The 19,072-nt window shown below is 48.9% G+C and overlaps 1 protein-coding gene across 3 annotated transcripts; it reads left to right on the top strand.

Moving 5' to 3' along the window:
* The first annotated feature begins 635 nt into the window (after positions 1 to 635).
* On the top strand, positions 636 to 4,679 carry LOC145535909 (uncharacterized protein CXorf49 homolog). 3 transcript variants are annotated; one of them, XM_081564252.1, is made up of 6 exons: positions 689 to 2,079; positions 2,704 to 2,860; positions 3,398 to 3,474; positions 3,757 to 3,802; positions 4,365 to 4,410; positions 4,511 to 4,679. In XM_081564252.1, the coding sequence occupies exons 1-5, from the start codon at positions 790 to 792 to the stop codon at positions 4,403 to 4,405; spliced, it is 1,611 nt and encodes a 536-aa protein (XP_081420378.1). In that variant the 5' UTR covers positions 689 to 789; the 3' UTR covers positions 4,406 to 4,410; positions 4,511 to 4,679. The 3 variants fall into 3 exon arrangements, with proteins under 3 accessions (XP_081420376.1, XP_081420377.1, XP_081420378.1); XM_081564250.1 differs by lacking the exon at positions 4,365 to 4,410 and having other exon boundaries at positions 636 to 2,079; XM_081564251.1 differs by lacking the exons at positions 3,398 to 3,474; positions 3,757 to 3,802; positions 4,365 to 4,410 and having other exon boundaries at positions 636 to 2,079.
* Positions 4,680 to 19,072: the final 14,393 nt, after the last annotated feature.

The raw sequence follows: 19,072 nt of genomic DNA, 5'->3' as shown, positions 1-19,072 counted from the left end.
CTCTCTTCTTTGAATTGCCTCAGAGTGGGGAAAGAGCTGGGGGAGTGAGGTCAACCCCAGACTGTCCCCCAAATCTGCCTGCCAAGAACGTTTGATGGAGCAGTTGAGGCAGAGATGTTACAGAAGAAAACGACAATCCCTTTGTCCTCTGGCCACTTAGGGAGAAGTACGCCGACCACTCATCACTGAGCGCGGGATTCCTCTGCCCATTCTCCCATTGGGTCATAAGACTTGTGGTGGAAGGGAGGCTGGCAAATGCTTTCAGCACGTGCTAGGCGCCCAGCGCCTCCATCCTGACGTTTCATCCTCACCTCCCAGGAGACCAGCGCCCTCAGTACCTTCCTGCCTCCTGCTCCACACACTTTGTACACAGTCAGGGCTCAGGGCTGTGACTCTAACCGGAAAGGGGAGGTGGGACAGGAGGAGGTGGGACGAGAGGCTTGACAGAGGTATACACGCAGCATCACTTTCAGCCACCAACTCGCCATCTGCCGCGATGGCCTTTGGGCTTGGCAGCAAACCACAGGAGGCCCTCGACCCCATTGGTTACACCTCGAGGGGGCGGGCAAAGAAGGCGCGTGCTGGTTGGCAGGAACCGGACCAATGAGGAGGCGCAGCGCTGGCATGCTGAAAGCTTCGCGAGATTTGCTGCGATCGCCTGCGCGTGCTGCTTTATGGCGCGCTCCAGACGCCGCCCGCCTCGCATGCCCTGACCGTTACCGCCGCCGCCCCCTCGACCTGGTTGATAAATCGTCGCCGCCCCAGGTCCGCGGCCACCCAGGTCGCCACATGAGCTCCTCAGATGATGAGGCGGCTGTTAGGGGAGTGGGTTTCAGCTCAGAGTGCGGGGAGCACACAAGCGGCCTTGAGGTCCGCTCCACAGCTCTGCAGGGACCCAGCCCCGGCCCTGAGCCGGGGGCAGCGCGAAACGGCGAGGGTGAGGGTGGGGATGGCTTCCTAGATCCTGAGTGCTTTGAGTCAGAGCGGGAGGTAACGGAAGCGGGAGGGCAGGTGCTGTGTGGCCGCGAAGGCCGGCCTGGTTCCCCGGCCAACGACCAGGGGGACGTCCTGCAGCTGGCTGACGAGTCAGTGGCGGCCATCCTGCAGCAGCTGGCCAACCTGGACTTGCTGGGCATCCGCAGATGCCTGTCTCCGGAGAGCTACGTGGTCGGCGAAGGGTCTCCCTTGTGGGCCCTCGAGGAGCGACCCGGCAGTCGAGGCGTGGCCGCCCAGAGGGTTGGGGAAGAGGCACAGGCTGAGGCCAGCCCTCTCGAGGTTGGCAGGCTCGAGGCGGGCCGGGCTGGGGGAAACCCTAAGAGAGGCAGTAAGAGTAGGTTGAAGGTGGCTGTGGATCGCCAGCGGCCCCCCTCAGAAAGCCCAGCCGGGCTGCTGTCCGACTCCGAGTCCTCTGATGAGTTCAGTGAGATAGAGCTGATGAGGGTGAGCATTTATGGCAAAGACGGAGGACAGGCCAAGCTCAACAGCCCCAAGGGCCCCGGGGACACACCCAAACACTCAAAAGTCCAAGGCAGGGAGAATCTCCTTAACGTGCCAGGCACTTGCCAGTCCTCGGCTCTGCGAGGATTAATCTCGGTTGTGGAAAGGCAGGTCAGGCAGGGCGATGCAGAGCAGGGGGACATCTCTCCCTCTAAGAAATTGCAGAGCATGCTCAAGGAGAAGGGGGGCAGCCTGCCCAGGTACCCGAGAGTGGCAGTAGCATCAGCTACTGCAGCTGCCACTACTGGCAGCCTACCGCGGCCCAATCCTAGGAGGAAGGGGGTCCAGGAGAAGAAATCCCTCAGGGGCGTCTCCAAACCTGCCCCGGGGAGAACCTTCCCTTCCTGGGAGCAGGGAATCTCGGCCACTCCCCTGGATCCGGTCACCTTCCCCCCAGTCTCCGGCATCCCGCTGCTTGAGAGGTCCAAGAAGTATGCCTTGGTCCCTTTGGGAGCCAAAGAATCCAAGCAAACCGGCGCTCGGAAGAAATCCATGGCTAGGCGGGCACGGGAGTTGGTGGCAACGATGGCGGTGTCCGGAGAAGACAACGACCCAAATAGAGACCCATTCCCAAAGGGCCGAGTGAGTAGGCCAGGCCCCTCCTCGCTCCCCCCTCTTCCCCCTGCCATCCTCCCCAGGACACAGGTCTTCACCCGTGCTCCCTCTGTCCATCCCTCAGGGGTGGTCATTGGGTGGCCCTCGGTCACTGGGTCATTAGGATGCCAGATTGGGGTCTTTTACTAGGGACAGACGTTAAGGTAGCACTTTGGGTGTGCTGGGCTGGGTTCTCCACCCTTGGCCTGTTTCCAGCCAGGCTGGGGCTGGAGTGGAAGGGAGAGCTGGTAGCTGAATTGATTTGAGGGGCCCCTTAAAAGCTTCACAGAGCTTCGGTGTTTAGACACATCACTTTCCTGAATCCTACTTCCTAGCTGATCCCCAAACCTTCCTTGCAGGGGCCCCAGGCTTTCTCAGTGCCACACTGTTGTCCCCAGCTCAGCTCTGCCTGCTGGCCTGGGGCTGACTTAGAGGGAATGTGCTGAAGAGATCAGCCTTTCAGTTTCCTTTCCAGTTCCCTGCCTCAGCTCGGTCTTGAATCACACGAGGTCTCACACACACAGACATAGACATATAAATGCACTGGTACGCACAGGTGCACGCACACACACACATCCTTACTCCAGGTCAGTGAGAAATCTTTGTTCTTAGCTGACCACTGACAGGGCACCGGCGTCTTGTCCACGGGTGCGTCAAGGAGGACCCAGCAGCACCAACGTCAACATCAGAGGCGGGCAGGATTCAGGAAACTCAGAGCCCGTGGCCATGAACAAGGGAGAAGTCATGCCCAGAGGGCCTGGCCCCTCAGGTGAGTGCCCTGGGTTTTGATATGGGGGCAGGGAACCAGGGGTGAGGGCAGAAACCTCTGTCTGTCTCTCTCTCTTTTCTGGGGCCTCAGCCTTGCTCTCAGGCTGCCTCTTCCATGGGAAACAGGTGTCAGCAGGGCTAGCCCTGGCCCCATCACCTTCTGTGTGGGATTTGTTTGGCAGGGGTGATCGGTGGCAGTGCCCCAACAGCTACTCTGGGCGTAGACCTGCAGGCTAATAGCATTTTCTGTGAAGTGCTGTTCGCCCACATTGCTCTCCCAGGTGCTGGCCGTGGCTGCCGCTCTGGGAGGCTCGAACCCAGAACCACAGTCTTTCGGGACCATGGTGGTAAAATGGCTGCCCCTGAGGAATAGGAGGGGCAGGCCCAGAGAGAAGGTTTGGGCTGCCTGCCGGGCAGAGCCGGGGAGGCTTGATGCTAGCAGAGGGTGGTACTACCTCACCTCACGTTAGACCCTGCTTGGCCCTTTCCACCTCACTGGGAGCCTGGGAAGCTGGATTGTGTGTCCTTTCCCTGTCAGGTGACCACGAACCAACTGACCATCCCCCAAGACCGAAAAGGCGGCAGCAGCCACCTGCAAGGCAGGGCTGTCCTCGGGTAATGCTTCTTCTGGCTCCTGGAAATGCACACCCAAACCCCATGGTGGGATCTGGGTCCAAGTTCAACTGACATGTGTGGGCACCCCCCCCGCCCCCCACCCCGTCACCATCCCACACCCCAGGGAGGGAGCCCACCTCCTTTCCTCTGAGGAAAGTCTTTCCCTTGCCAGTCTAGACACCTGGCTTTGGGATGGAGGGCCCGGGGGGAGAGGAGAGGAGGAGGAGAGGGGAGGCGGGTGTATACTAACCATTTCTCTTCCTGCTGTGTCTGCTGGCCTAGTGTCTGGTGCTACAGAGAGAAATAGACGACCTTAAGGAGCAACTTGGTATGAGGAACCAGGGACAGAGAGCAGTGGGTTCTTAGTGCAGAAGTGGGGTGGGCCCTTGGGGTGGGTGGGCTGCCGGTGCAGGAGGCCTCGTAGGGACCAGCATTCCTGTGGGGAGGAGAACCTATCACGCCTGACCCTGGAGCGGGCGGTGCATGTTCAGCTGGGCGTGTGGACAAGGAGCAAAGTGCTGTGTGGACTGCGTGCACACTCTGCCAGCCAGGCGAGTCCTAGAGAGCTCCTTCTGATAGGACTTGTAGAGATGCCTTGTTGATCTGGTGTGGCCTCGGAGGTTCTTGTTGGATTCTTTGTGAGACAATTTTTGAATGGTCTGGGCGTGGCCCCGACCTTGAGAGCTGCTGGCACATTTTGTTTCCTTTTAGGAAATGGCTCCACATTTAATTCCGGTAGTGGGGAGTGACGAGGCCCAGAGCTCTTTGCATCGGGGCTGGGGGTATGTGGGTTTCAGGTTGCAGGGCTAGGTGGTTCCCCACGGGGACAGGGGGACAGGCTTCTATGTCCGTCTGTCTAGAGCACCTGTTTATGCCTCTCCCTGTTGCAGCCTCCATGCAGTACCAGGTTGACAAGTTCCGGATCCTTTGAAATGAGTGTTACACACCCCACACCCCTTCCCACAGTCCTGGCTGCTGAGCAGGGCCGTGGGCTGGCCCTGGCTTGAGGCTCTTCCCTGACTCTGCTGTTTCACAGGTTGAGCCCAGTATCTTCCGGCAAGAGGAGCAGTTGTTACCTCCGGGGCCGGCGAGCTGTGGCCAAGCTTGTTGCCTCCTGTTCTGCCTCCACCAGGGCATCCTCTGCCCCTTGTTTTGCCCCCTGTCTGCCCCAGTTTCACAGCAGTTTTTGATTAAAAGGCTTCTCATATTCTGTGTTCTGTCCTCTCTCTGGGGGGTAGGGGTTGGGGGAATGGGGCAAGGTCTGGTGGGGAGCCACTCCGTATCAGAGCCTGTTCCACAACAGTACCTCTGGCATCCTGTGGGGGGCACTCTGGGTCAGCCTGTGCTACCATCCAGGCCGTCAGGCCAGCGGAGCGCCCCTAGTGTGTGTTCTGTGTGGGCTCTGTCTGGCCACCTTGGCACGTCCCTCCTTTTCCCTGAAGGCCCTCTTCTAGTTCTCTAAACACCCTCCTCTGGGGTTTAGGAGTTTCCATTCATTGCTGCCATTCTGCCTCCCTGTCAGAAGGAAGTCATGACCCCCTTACAGAGCTCCAGTCTTTCACCCTTCCCTCACTGCACTCATTGTCCTACTTACCCCGACCACTCTGCTTTCCTGTCAGAGCACCCTCGATCTCTCCCCTGGCTTGCCATCGATGACCTTGCCTGCATGTTTACTTAAGCAGGTGGTAACAGGCACAGGTTTGCTCATCTTCCCCCTTCCCCTGCCCTACCCTCTCAGTGGAGTCCCTACCCCACCCCACCCCCGGAGCCACCTTGCAAGCAGGAACCTGCGTACTCTCCCCGCTCTCTTCAGCACTCACCCCTGAGACTCAGGCACCAAAACTTTGGCTTCCCCTTCCTTGGGTTCAGTAAAGGGCATGAGGATGAATCTTGGACCCGCTGAACTGGGGAGCAGGATCGAAGCTCAGGGGAACACAGGGGAACACAGGAGAAAAGCTCAGGTTAGTTGCTGAGCTGGAGGTCAGGAGAGGCGTCTGGTGCCAGTCTGGGGCAGAGTGCACCCTGACAGCTAGAGATGGATGGTCCGGTCCTTGGAGCTTTCATATCCTCCCTGCCCTAACCAACTGACCAGCCTACACTCCTGCAGCCTGGATGTCTCTCTGCCCTTGAGTGGAAACGGGCCCATCAGGCTCTATGACAAGTATGGTTGGTAAGTCTGTGTTCTTACAGGGTCTCCATCAAATACCGTTCCACCAGCCCCATGACATAGATTTTCCTGCAAATGATACTTCCCGGAGTGTCCCAGCTCAGTCTCCCAGACTACTTGTTAGGGCACACAAGACTGAGTCTGAAATCCATGTTCAATTCCCGTCCCTCCCTCCCGCCCTGAAGTTTGGGGAGGACTTCCTTCTCTCAGCCAAGACCCCAGGGCTGTGCCAGCCTGAGACTCAGAGGGACACATTTGTATTGGAGTGAAATGAGGGTAGGTTCTGCCTGACTCCCTTCCTGAAAGACCACGGTTTTATTTCACAAAAGAGGGTATGATGGTAGGTAGCACATTCAAAGTTGGTGCCTGGGCATCTCTCTGGGTGAATTAAAGTCATCAGGGATAATGCCCCTTGAGGCAGAAAGGTGTGATTCGGGGAGTAATGGAAATAGAGCCTGGTCCAGATTCTGTAAGGCACTGAGTGAGCCGAAGCAAGGGTCGGATCTCCTTTATTCAAGGGGTGTTGTCACGTTCCCAAAACATAGAAGGGGGAGGATGCAGTTCACCAAACCTCAGGACAGGACATCCCAAAATGTTGGAGTCGATGGAGGAGGCACTGGATCCTACCTTGCGATTCTGTGATGTCTGCCAACTGCTGAGGGTGTGGATGAGTGAAAATGGGAAGGGTGGCTCCGGAGACTACCTGGGACGTGGCTGCCCATCTTAGAAACAGGAGATCCCCCCCCACCTGGATTACTTGTGGGGAGTTAGGGGTGACTGCACCTGAGCAATGGGGAGCCCTCGGGCCCGCCCTTCCCCCACATTTTGACCTTGACTTCCTTCCGGGGCTCATGGCATGAGGTCAGGTGGACAGAGCACGAGGGTTGGGCCAGTCACAGACCTCAAGGGTCAGCAAAGAACATGCGTGGGACTTACTCCTTCCACTCAGACCCCTCCCTGGAGCAGGAGGGCCTGATCACTTAGTTTACAGCTGATCCGGTGGTTATTGCCTGGTGGTGTAGCACATCTCGCTGTTGTCCGAGTGAGTAGATTTGGCAGAGACCTTCCCGCTGAGGTTTCTGCCCACCGAGACACGTAGGTAAGTTGTGCCTGGGGAGAAGTCAAGCACCAGCTTCAGCACCACCCTTGGGCAGAGTGGGGCACGGGACTGTGGTCACCAGGGTGAGGAAGTTGGAGAAGCTCATGGAAGTGGAGGTGCGAGGGCGTGAACACAACCCCTCGCTCACTTTTCACCAGGCTCCCTTCCCTCCTCTGGGCACACAGTTCAGACCAACTACCTCACTATAATGTTGCTGGAAACATATACATCACAGGCCTTGGCTCAGCCCCAAGCCTTCCACTTCCAGCGGGAAATCTGAGGCATAGGTTAAAGAAATACATCTGCGCCCCAGAGGGTAGGAGGAAGGCCGAAGCCCAGCCTCATTCGGTGCACCCCTGTTGCCTTTCCCCCTCATGCCCCTTCTCCAGCCTGGGAGACAGTGACAGCTGCTTTGGAGAGCCCTAGGCCCCATCCTGCCTGTCCAACACCTGGGAAGAGGCTCCCTCCCCATTACACCCCCACCCCACCAGCCCCAGCCCCAGCCCCAGCCCCAGGCCTACCTCTCTCTCTGGACTCTTGAGGGAGATTGGCACAAACAAAGAAGGTAGAGGAGGTGAGTCCTGAAGAGGGAGCCTGGGGTGGTGAGCACAGTAAACTTGCCCAAAGATGTCCAAGTCCTAATCCCTGCAGTTGGCTTGTATTTTCCTTTGCGTGATAACAGTGGGTTGTGCTTGCAGATGCAATGAAGGCTGCTACTCAGCTGACTTAACGTGGGGTAAGTTTCACCTGCATTGGCCAGGTTCGGCCGGGCACACTGGGGCTGCCAGATTTTCCACCTTGACTGTCCCTGGGTAACTATCCCAGTCCCTGGAGTGTCCCAGTGTTTGAATGACTGTGGTGTGCTTGATGCCCTTGTGCTCGTGCGATCTTGAAGGCCTGGTAAGTACTGCTCAGATGCAGATGGAGAACAGGCCTGTAGTTTCGAACCCCCCTTTTGTTCCAAGCCAATCACTTCTTCCTCCCTAGTACTCTTGAGGTATCTGCCAGCCTGACTTTTACCAGGATGATTCACTTTTTGAAAAGGATTTACTATTGCTTTTTATTAAAATAACCCTTCCAAACATAAAAGATTAATTACATTGAATTAAACAGACCATACATATACACGTTGTGGAGCGTGTGAGCCCTCAGTATCACAAATAATCATGAACCAATCAACCCATGTAACTATACTCAGGTGACATAAATGTACATTGCACGTCCAGAAGTCACCGATATGTTCTTTTCTCTGAGGAATCCAAATGGATAAATCTACATACTGCCCGATTCCATTTACTTCACATTCTTGAGGAGGCCAAACTATAGACACAGAAAACAGACTGGGGATTGCCAGGGTCTCGGGCTTGAGATTAGGGGTTAAACTACCAAAGAGAATGAAACAATTTTGTAGCTGATGAAAATGCTTTTTATGTTGATTGTAGTGGTGTTTCCATAATCGAATGTTTGTAGGCACTTAGGTTTTTATGTAAATTAATTTCAGTAAACCCATATTATTTAATAAACTGTAGAAAGTACAGTATGAGATCGCAATCAGAGAAGAAAAAGAAACAAAGGGAGTCCAAAATGGAAAAGGAAAATGAAAACTGTCACTGTTTGCATGTGACATGTTACTATACATTGGAAATCCTAAGGATGCCACCTGAAATCTTCCAGAATTCATAAATCAATTCAGTAAAGTTGAAGAGTACAAAATTATTATATAGAAATCTGTTACATTGCTATCCTGTTCATGGGGTCCAATCCCAAAGAAGGGTAATGCCAAAGAACGTTCAAACTACCATACAACTGTGCTCATTTCATATGCTAGTAAGTGAAAGTGAAAGTGTTAGTTGCTCAGTCGTGTGTGAGTCTTGGCGTCCCCATGGACTGTAACCCAACAGGCTCCTCTTTTATGGGTTTCTCCAGGCAAGAATACCTACCTAAATATCCATCGACAGAGGAATGGATAAAGAATATGTGGTACCTATATACAGCGGAATATTACTTAACCATAAAAAGAATGAAATAATGCCACTTGCAGCAACATGGATGGACGTAGTGATTGCCATACTGAGTGAAGAAAGTCAGAAAGAGAAAGACAAATGTCCCTTACACGTGGAACCTAAACAACTGTACAAATGAACTTATTAACAAAACGGAAACAGACTTTGAAAACTTATGATTACCAAAAGGGAAAGGCAGAGGTAGGGAAGGGATAAAGATCCTCATCTGGAACACCCTAATGAGAGATGTTGAAGATGACATAAACAGATGGAAAGAAAGATCATATTCTTGTGAGGCCAAGCATTTGCAACTAGCCTCTGCTTTCCATTTCCCAAGGAAGGAGGCAAGTGGGCTTGAGACCAGGTGTTTACAATCAACCTCCGGCTTGCCCTTTGAAAGAGAAAGAATAAGAGATACAGGGTAAATAGTCAGGCTTTGTCTCCTGAGGACACTTTAAGATAACAGCTCTGGCAGAGACAGAGGGGCTACTCTCCGTTTGAGTAAAAGAGCAAGAGGTCACGTGTGTCCCATTCTCAGGGCAGGAGAGACACTGCACATGGGCAGAAAGGCTCCTTGGGGGTCAAAAACAAAGGGGCCCCACCCCATAATATGTGATGCAACGTCTCCCCCATAGGTCTCTGGGCTGGCATGCATCTTGGGATAGAGTTGCTCATGCATGTTGGGGAGGGTCCTAGGGCAGGTCAGGTGTGAGAAAAGAAACAGGATAACTGGCCAAACGGAAACAAAGACCCCAAAGGACTGCCCTGTATAAGTGACTTAACTGCCTCTCACTGCACTCCTCCTCATTAGGACAGATGCCCACACCCTGTCTCTCCAAGTGTGTATCATTGCCTTCTCTGTCTTAACTAAACAAGCTGTTTCTCTGTGTGCTCTCCTACTTGTTGTGCTGTGTCTCTAACAATAAACTCTGTACCTCTTTTTACAGATTTTGCCTCCTTGAGAAATGCATTTTTCAAAGCGGCAAACTTAAAGCCACAGCTCACTGCTGCCTCTCTGAGATCACTTGGATTGGAAGAATCAATATTGGCAGAACGACTATACAACCCAGTGCAACCTACTGATGCTGAATCCCTATCAAATTACCGATGGTATTTTTCACAGAACTAGAACAAAAATTCTCAAAGTTTGTATGGAGACACAAAGGACTGTGAATAGCCAGAGCAATCCTGAGAGAGAAAAATGGAGCTGGAGGAATCAGGCTCCTGGGCTTCAGACTATACTACAAAGGTACAGTCATCAAAACAGTATGGTACTGGCACAAAAACAGAAATATTGATCAAAGGAACAGGATAGAAAGCCCAGAAATAAACCCATGCGCCTACGGTCAATTAATCTCTGACAACGGAGGCAAGAATATACAAAGGAGAAAAGACAGTCTCTGCAATAAGTGGTGCTGGGAGAACAGCTGCACAGAAAAGAATGAAATTAGAACATTCTCTAACATCATACACGAAAATAAATTCAAAATGGATTGAAACCTAAATGTAACACAAGACACTATGTAACTCTTAGAGGAAAACATATGCAGAACACTCTTTGACATAAATCACAGCAATATGATTTTGCATCCACCTCCTAGAGTAATGAAAATAAAAACGAAAATAAACAAGTGGGATGCAATTAAACTTAAAAGCTTTTGGACAGCAAAGGTGGCGGGGGGGTGGGGGGTGGGGCGGGGACTATAAACAAGACGTAAAGACAACCCTCAGAATGGGAGAATATATTTGAAAATGATGTGACAGACAGGGGATTACCTTCCAATATACAAGCACTTCATGAAGCTCATCATACATACATACATACATACGTATATATATATAAAATCTGCCCATTATGTTTTATAAAAAGGGGCAGAAATTGTGTTTCTCCAAGAAGACATACAGATGGCCAAAAAGCACGTGAAAAGATGCTCAACATCATTAATTATCAGATAAATGCAAATCAGAACTACAATGAGGTATCACCTCACACCTATCAGAATGGCCATCATCATAAATGTACAAACGGTAAATGCTGGAGAAAGTGTGGAGAAAAGAGAATCCTCCTTCACTGTTGATGGGAACATAAATTGGTACAACCACTATGGAGAAGAGTATGAAGTTTCCCTAAAAACTGAAAATAGAACTACCGTAAGATCCAGCAATCCCACTCCTGGGCATATATCTGGAGAAAACCATAATTTGAAAAGATGCATGCACTCAAATGTTGATTGCAGCACTCTTTACAACAGCCAAGACACGGTAGCTACCTAAATATCCAACGACGGAGAAATGGATAAGGAATATGTGGTACATATATACAATGGAATATTACTTAACCATACAAAGAATGAAATAATGCCACTTGCCGCAACATGGATGGATGTGGTGATTGTCACACTGAGTGAGGAAAGTCAGAAAGAGAAAGACAAGTGTCCCTTAGGGGTGGAACCTAAAAAACTGTACAAAGGAACTTATTTACCAAACAGAAACAGACTTTGAAAACTTATGATTACCAAAAGGGAAAGGCAGCGGTAGGGGAGGGATAAATTAGAAGTTCGGGATTAACAGATACAGCCTACTATATGTGAAATAGATAATCAACAAGGGCCTTCTCTATAGCACAGGGAACTCTACTCAACATTGTGTAATAATTTTTATGGATAAAGAATCAGAAAAGAAATGGATATATGTAGATGTATAACTGAAACACTCTGCTGTACACCTGCAGCTAACACAACATTGTAAATCAACTACACGCCAGTTAAAAATAAACATTAAATTAAAAGAAATGTTTTTAAAAGTACATTATGAATAGATATTGGCACTACTTACTTTTTCTGAACATGGTTTTCTCCCATAGTCTGATGAGCTGGAAGGATATATCACCTCAAATTAAATCAAGTTTGTATTCCTGGGGTGAATCTGTGTGCTGTGCTATGCTTAGTCGCTCAGTCCTGCCTGGCACTTTGCGACCCCATGGAGCGGGGAGCCCAGCGGCTCTTCTGTCTATGGGGATTCTCCAGGCAAGAATACTGGAGTGGGTTGCCATGCCCTCCTCCCGGGGAACTTCCCCACCCAGGGATCGAACCCAGGTCTCCCGCATTGCAGGTAGGTTCTTTACCATCTGAGCCACCAGGGAAGCCCCGGGATGAACCTACTCATGGCATATGATGTATTTCCCTTTTGCATATCCTGTAGGATTCACCTTGCTAAGATTCCGTTTCTGGTTCTTGCTTTTATGCGCTGAGTGTGTGATTCACCTGTTCGTTTCCTTTCTCAAACTGTCCTTGACAGGATTTAATATCAAGGTTATTTCATTCTCAGGGAAATGAGTTTGGGAGTATCCCACCTTTTCTATTTTTCCTAAGGTTTTGTGTGAAATTGAAAATATTTATGCCTAGGATGTTTGTCAGCATTCAGTGGGGGAAGCCTGGAGGATTTCTGTGAAAGTTGCTTTGACTACTGGTGTATTTCATTATGGTTACCTGGAGCAACTCAGGGTGGCTATTCTTTCTGGAGTCAGTGTTGGTAAGTTATTTCTTTTTTTTTTCTAAAAATTGGTCATCTTTTCCTAAGTTTTCAAACGGATTGGAATAAAGTGGCCCATGATGTCCTCTTTGCCCCCAAATTTTATTTTCGGAAATATCTCTCTTACATGTAGCTGTTGTTGTTGTTCAAGTCACTAAGTCGTGTCCAACTCTTTGCGACCCCATGGACTGCAACACACCAGGCTGCCCTGTCCTCCACTATCTCCTGGAGTTTGCTCAAACTCGTGTCCATTGAGTCGGTGATGGCATCCAACCATCTCCTCCTGTGTACCCCACCCCCACCCCACCTTATCCTCCTGTCCTCACTCTCTCCCAGCATCAGGGTCTTTTCCACTGAGTCCTAACCACTGGACCCCCAGGGTATTCCTTCTACAGATAGCAGTTGCAAGAAAACAGCACAGAACACCCAAAGATCCTTCACCTGGACTGACCCACTATTAATATTTTGCCACATTTGCCATAGTCTCTGTCTGTCCCTCTCTCTGTTTTGTTGAATCACTGGAGTTCCTTTAAGACGTTGTGGTGTATCTTCTCTCAATATTCCAGTATGGATCTCTAAAGAAAAAGATTAGTCTGCCTCGAAATCTTAATGCAATTATCATACTCAGGAAATTTAATTTTGAGACAATACAGTTACCTACTATATGATCCTCACTCAAAATGTCTGATCGTCCCAATATGGTTTTTCTACCTGATTTCTAAAATAAGTTTGCTTCCAAATAAAGGCCACGTGATGCATTTGGTTGTCAAGTGTCTTCAGTGTCGTGTAAACTATAACATTTCCCTAGATTTTTTTGGTCTTGCATGATAGTGACATTTTTAAAGATCCAATCCAGGTGGTTTTTAGAAATCTTCTCCAGTTGAATTTGTCTCATTGCTGCTTCCTGATTCCACTCAGGTTAAATGTTTTGGCAGGAATACCGCAAAGTTGATGTCCTGTCCGTCTCCGCGCATGGCATCAGGATATTCTTTAGATTCTTCCAATTCTATTCAGATATATTTGACATACAGCACTGTATAAATTTAAAGTGTACAGCATCATGGTTTGACTTATATACATCATGAAATGAAATGATTATCACAATAAGTTTAGTGAACGCTCATCTTCTCATATAGATACAAAATTAAAGAAAAAGACAATTTTTCTTGTGAGAAGAACTCTTAGGATTTGCTCTCTTAACAACTTTCATATATAACATACGGCAGTGTCGATTGTATTTACCATGTTGTACGTTACATCCCTCGTACTTATTTATCTAATAACCGGAAGTCTGCCCCTTTTGCCCACATTTGTCCAATTCCCCTCCCCCACACCTACCCTTTGGTAAGTGCAAATCTGATCTCTTTTCCTCCGCATCTTTGTTTGTTTCCTTGTTTGTCTGTTTGCAAGCGTAATTGACCTACAACACCATGTTAGTTCCTGGGATACAACATCGTGATTTATTATTTCTATACATTTCAAAATGGTCAGCACTGTAATTCTAGTTATGATATGCCACCATACAAGGGCAGTGCATAGTTATTGACTATATTCCGTACACTGTGCGTGTCTCTTTTTCTATCTGATTATTTTAAGTTGCTGGCCTCTTAAGTTTAAATGCATATTAACTACCCCCCATCTTTACTCCTCTCCTCACGTTTACTGTTTCTGACATCATATTTTCCATCTTTTTCTTCTGTGTATCCCTTAACTACGGGGCTTCCCAGGTGGCTCAGCCGTAAAGCATTTGCCCGCCAATGCAGGAGACGTGGGTTCGACCCGTGGGTCGGGAAGGTCCCCTGGAGAAAGAAATGGCAACCGAATCCAATATCCTTGCCTGGAGAATCCCATGGACAGGGGAGTCTGGCGGGCTAGGTCCATGGGGCTTCAAAGACTCGAACATGACTTAGCAACTAAACAACAGAAACACTCCCGTACCTACTCATTGCGGATACAGATGCTTTTTACTACTTTAGTCCTTTATCCTTCCCACTAGCTTTGTAAGTCATTGATGTACTACCTTTACTGTATATTCGCCTTTATCAGTGAGCTTTCTCCTTTCATCATTTTCATGTTTCTAGTTGTGTCTTTTCTTTTTTGCTTGGAGAAGTCCGTTTGACATTTCCTGTAAAGCTGGTTTGGTGATGCTGAACTCTTTTAGCTTTTGCCTGTCTGTAAAACTTTTGATCTCTCCTTCAGATCGGAGTGACAGTCTTTCCAGTAGTGTCTTCTTGGTTGGAGGTTTTTCTCTTTATCGTTTTAAATATGTCGTGCCACTCCCTTCTGGCCTGCAGAGTTTCTGCCAAAAAGTCCCTTGTGTGTAACTTGTTGCTTTTCCCTTGCTGCTTTTAACATCCCCTCTTTAGCTTTACTTTTTGCCATTCTAACTACAATGTGTCTTGCTGTGGTCTTCTTTCTGTTTAGGGCTCTCTGTGTTCAGTACCTGGATGCCCATTTCTTTTGCCAGGTTAGCAAAGTGTTCAGCTGATATGTCTTCACATATGCTCTCTGCCCCTTTCTCTCTTTCTTCTCCTGCTGGGACCCCTAGAATTCAAATGTTTCTATGCTTGACCTGGTCCCAGAGGTCTCTGAAACTGTCCTCATCTATGTTTGTTCCTTCTTTTTTCCTGTTCAGCTTCAGTGATTTCCACTCTCCTGTCTTCCAGCTTCTTGATCTGTTCCTCCGTATCATCTCACCTACCGTTGAAGTATATTTTTTATTTCACGGATTGTACTCTTCATCTCTGTTTGGTTCTCCTTTAGATGTTTTATTCTTGCTACTTTTTTTAAACTTTTTTAAATTGATTTATTTTTAAATGGAGGATAATTGCTTTAAAATATTATGTTGGCTTCGGACGAACATCAACTTGAATCATCCATAGGTATACATATATCCCCTCCCTCTTGAACCCCCTTCGCAGCTCCCACCCCACCCCACCCATCTAGGTTGCCCCAGAGCACCAGGCTTGAGTCCCCTGCATCATACAGCAAATTCCCAATGGCTATCTGTTTTACATATGGTAAGGTATGTGTTTCAATGCTACTCTCTCTATTCGTCCCACCGGCTCCTTCCCTCACTGTGTTCGCAAGTCTGTTCTCTGTGTCTGCCAATAGGTTCATCAGTACCATCTATCTAGATTCCATATATATGCGTTAATATATGATAATTGTTTCTCACTTTCTGACTTACTTCACTCTGTATAATAGGCTCTAGGTTCATCCACCTTAATAGAACTGACTCAAATGTGTTCCTTTTTATGGCTGAGTAATGTTCCACTGTATATATGTACCACCACTTCTTTATCCATTCATCTGTCCATGGACATCTAAGTGGCTTCCATTTCCTAGCTGTTTCAAATAGTGCTGCAGTGAACATTGGCATACATGGGTCTTTTTGCATTATGGTATCGTCAGGGTACATGCCCAGTAGTGGGATTGTCGGGTCTTATGGTCGTTTTATTCCCAGGTTTTGTTTCAAGGACTCTCCTTACTGTTCTCCAGAGTAGCTATATCATTTACATTGCCACCAACAGTGCCAGAGGGTTTGCTTTTCTCCACATCAGTTCTAGTGTGTGTTGTTTGTAGCTATTCTGATGATGGCCATCCTGACCTGTGTGAGGTGATACCTCGTTATAGTTTTGATTTACGTTTTCTAATAATGAGTGTGGGGAGAAATGGCAATAACCTCAGATACACAGACAACACCACCCTTACGGCAGAGAGTGAAGACGAACTAAAGAGCCTCTTGATGAAGGTGAAAGAGAAGAGTGAAAAAACTGGCTTAAAACTCAACATTCAAGAAACGAAGATCATGGCATCCGGTCCCATCACTTCACGGCAAATAGATGAGGAAACAAAGGAACCAGTGACAGACTTTATTTTCTTGGGCTCCAAAATCACTGTGAACGGTAACCGCAGCCACAAAATTAAAAGACGCTTGCTTCTTGGAAGAAAGGCAATGACAAACCTAGACAGCGTATTAAAAAGCGGAGACGTTACTTTGCCTACAAAAGTCCTTGTACTCAAAGCTATGGTTTTTCCAGCAATCACGTAGGGATGTGAGAGCTGGACAAGAAAAAAGGCTGAGCGCTGAAGAATTCATGCCTTTGAAGTATAGTGCTGGAGAAGACTCTTGAGAGTCCCTTGGACAGCAAGGAGGTCAAACCAGTCAACCCAAAAGGAAACCAATCCCGCTCATTCATTGGAAGCCCTGATGCTGAAGCTGAAGCTCCAATACTTTGGCCACCTGATGCGAAGAGCCAACTCATTGGAAAAGACGCTGATGCTGGGAAAGACTGAAGGCAGGAGGAGAAGGGGACGACAGAGGATCAGATGTTTGGATGGCATCACTGACGCAGTGGACATGAGTTTGTGCAACCTCTGGGAGATGGTGAAGGACAGGGAAGCCTGGCGTGCTGCAGTCCATGGGTGGCAAAGAGTGGGACAAGACTGAGCTACTAAACAACAACAAATTCTATTGCATATAATCCTGCAAGCGTAAAACATACTTCTCTCCCCACTGTGAATCAATATCAAATGAATAAGCATAGCCTTCAGCTGACATAGGTAGGGCTAGCACCTACATTGCTGGCTATGGGGTCCTAGGTGTCCCAAAGTTCGTCTTGTCCTGCTGGTGAGTGTGGCTGATTCTGGGGGCAGCTGGCTGACATGCCAAGGTATCTTCAGGCTGGTTTGTCCTGCCGTTGACTGGGTTTGGGGTCCAGGGTGTCCTGGGGCTAGCGCCAGCTCACTGGTGGGTGGAGCTCTGTTTCTGTTCCTGGGTCTCTAACTGCAGGGCCCTGGGGGTCTCAGAGCTGGTCTCAGTTCACTCTTCGGTGGGGCCCGTTCCTGATATTGCTGGCTGTGGAATCCTGGATGTCGCACAGGGGGTTTCCACACACTGCAGTGTGGGGCCAGATTCCAGAGCTGCTGGCTGAGAGCTCCAAAGTGTCCCAGACCTGGTGTCTACTTGCTGGTACACTGTGCTGGGGCTCAGTGGCTCTTGGGACTGGTGTGGGCCTGCTGGTAGGTGACCTATTTCCTGGTGTGGCAGGCTGCAGGGCTGGAGTTACTCCGGTTGCTGTTGTCTGCCTGCTGGTGGATGGAGCTGGTTCCTGGGTTCTCTGACTTCAGGGCTCTGGAGGAGTCCAGAGGTTGGTGTTTTGGGCCATTGGTGGATGGGTCTGGGTACAAGGAATACTAGGGCTGGTGCCTACCCACTGATGGGTAAAACTGGTCCTGGGGCTAGTGATGACCTGCTGTGGGCAGGGACTAGGTCCCACGGCCTCTGACTGCAGGACCCTGGAGTCCTGGCTTAGTGCCTTCTCACTGGTATAGGGCCAGTGTGGTGTGTCGGGGCCTCTGATTGACAGGTCCAGCTCCAGGGAGTCTTAAGACAGCAGGCTTGCTTGTGGGTGGGGCTGCGTCTCTGCCTGGCTAGTAGCTTGGCCTCTCCTAGTATTCCTGCCTACAGGCTGATGGGCAGGTCTAAGCACTGGTGCTAGTAAGCTAGAGGGAGGAGTCCAAAATGGCACTTGCTAGCACCAGTGACCACGGGGTAGAAGGAGCTCCGCAAAATGACTGCTTCCAGTGTCTATGTCCCCAGGGTGAGTCCAGTTGCCTCTTGCCTCTCTGGGAGGCTCTCCAAGATAAGTAGCTGGGTCTGACCCAGGCTCCTTTCAAACTATTGCTTCAGCCCTGGGTCCTGGAACGTGTGAGATTTTGTATGCCCCCGTTAAGAGTGGAGTCTATTTCCCACGACCCCTTGGCTCTCCTGAAATTAAGCCCTGCCGGCTTCAAATCCAGAAGTCCTGGGAGATCCTCTTCATGCGAATAAATACAATTTCATCAGCAAAATTATACAGACTACCACTACACAGAATAGGCATGAATCTTACAAACTTAACATTGATTGAAAAACCAGGAAGCAACACAGATATATTTAACAATTCCATTCGTACAGCTGTAAGTAGCTGTCAACACTAACTCATAACATTATATGTGTGTGTGTGTGTGTGTGTGTGTGTGTGTGTAGTATAAAATTTTTGAGGAAAACGGAAGAAAGGATGGCACATAAGTAAGAGTGGGCCTATTCTCCTTGAAGAAGGAACGGGGCTAAGATAAGACAGGGAAACTTCAGGAGTGTTGGGGAAAGCCGACACTATCCGCTTCTATGACTTGGGGGTATACACTTGATAATCAATTATTAAACTCCACATATATATTGTGACTTTTTCTCTATCTATGTTACGTTTCAGTATAATTGGAGAAAAATATAATGCTTAGGGAAATAACATCCCAGTATAAGCATATTGTAATTATGTTCTAACCAGAAGTAGAACCAAAGTTACTTTCTTTGTTGATAACATATCTAATTGAGCTTAGTAATCTTATTTCATCTACATTAATAACTATAGTTTTGAGAACTCATACCTTTTTACCTAAAATTAATCAAGTGACGCTTACTTAATTATAATATCAATCTCAATTTTTATATATATTCCATATTTGGGTAGTACATTCTCATTCAGAATTTAATTGTGAACTTGTGCTGAAACTCAAAGAAGTCATGTATTTGGATACAATTTCTCAGAGACGTCTCCCCTCCCCATCCACTTCCTCTCAGAGGTGGAGCACCAAGAACCTGAGAAAAAGAAATGAAGGCCAAAAGTCCAGAGCAATGTGCCTGCGCTATAGTACACCTATCTGACCAGCCGAGGACAGTATTGCTTAAGGCTGTTTGTTGGGAAGGGCCAGATGCCATGCCTTTGGAGTTCCTCCTGTTCTTTGTGATTCGTC

Source organism: Giraffa tippelskirchi, chromosome X, assembly GCF_054371585.1.
Source record: "Giraffa tippelskirchi isolate mGirTip1 chromosome X, T2T-mGirTip1v1.2.pri, whole genome shotgun sequence".
Taxonomy (NCBI): Eukaryota; Metazoa; Chordata; class Mammalia; order Artiodactyla; family Giraffidae; genus Giraffa; species Giraffa tippelskirchi.
This window is presented reverse-complemented; position numbering and strand designations above follow the sequence as displayed.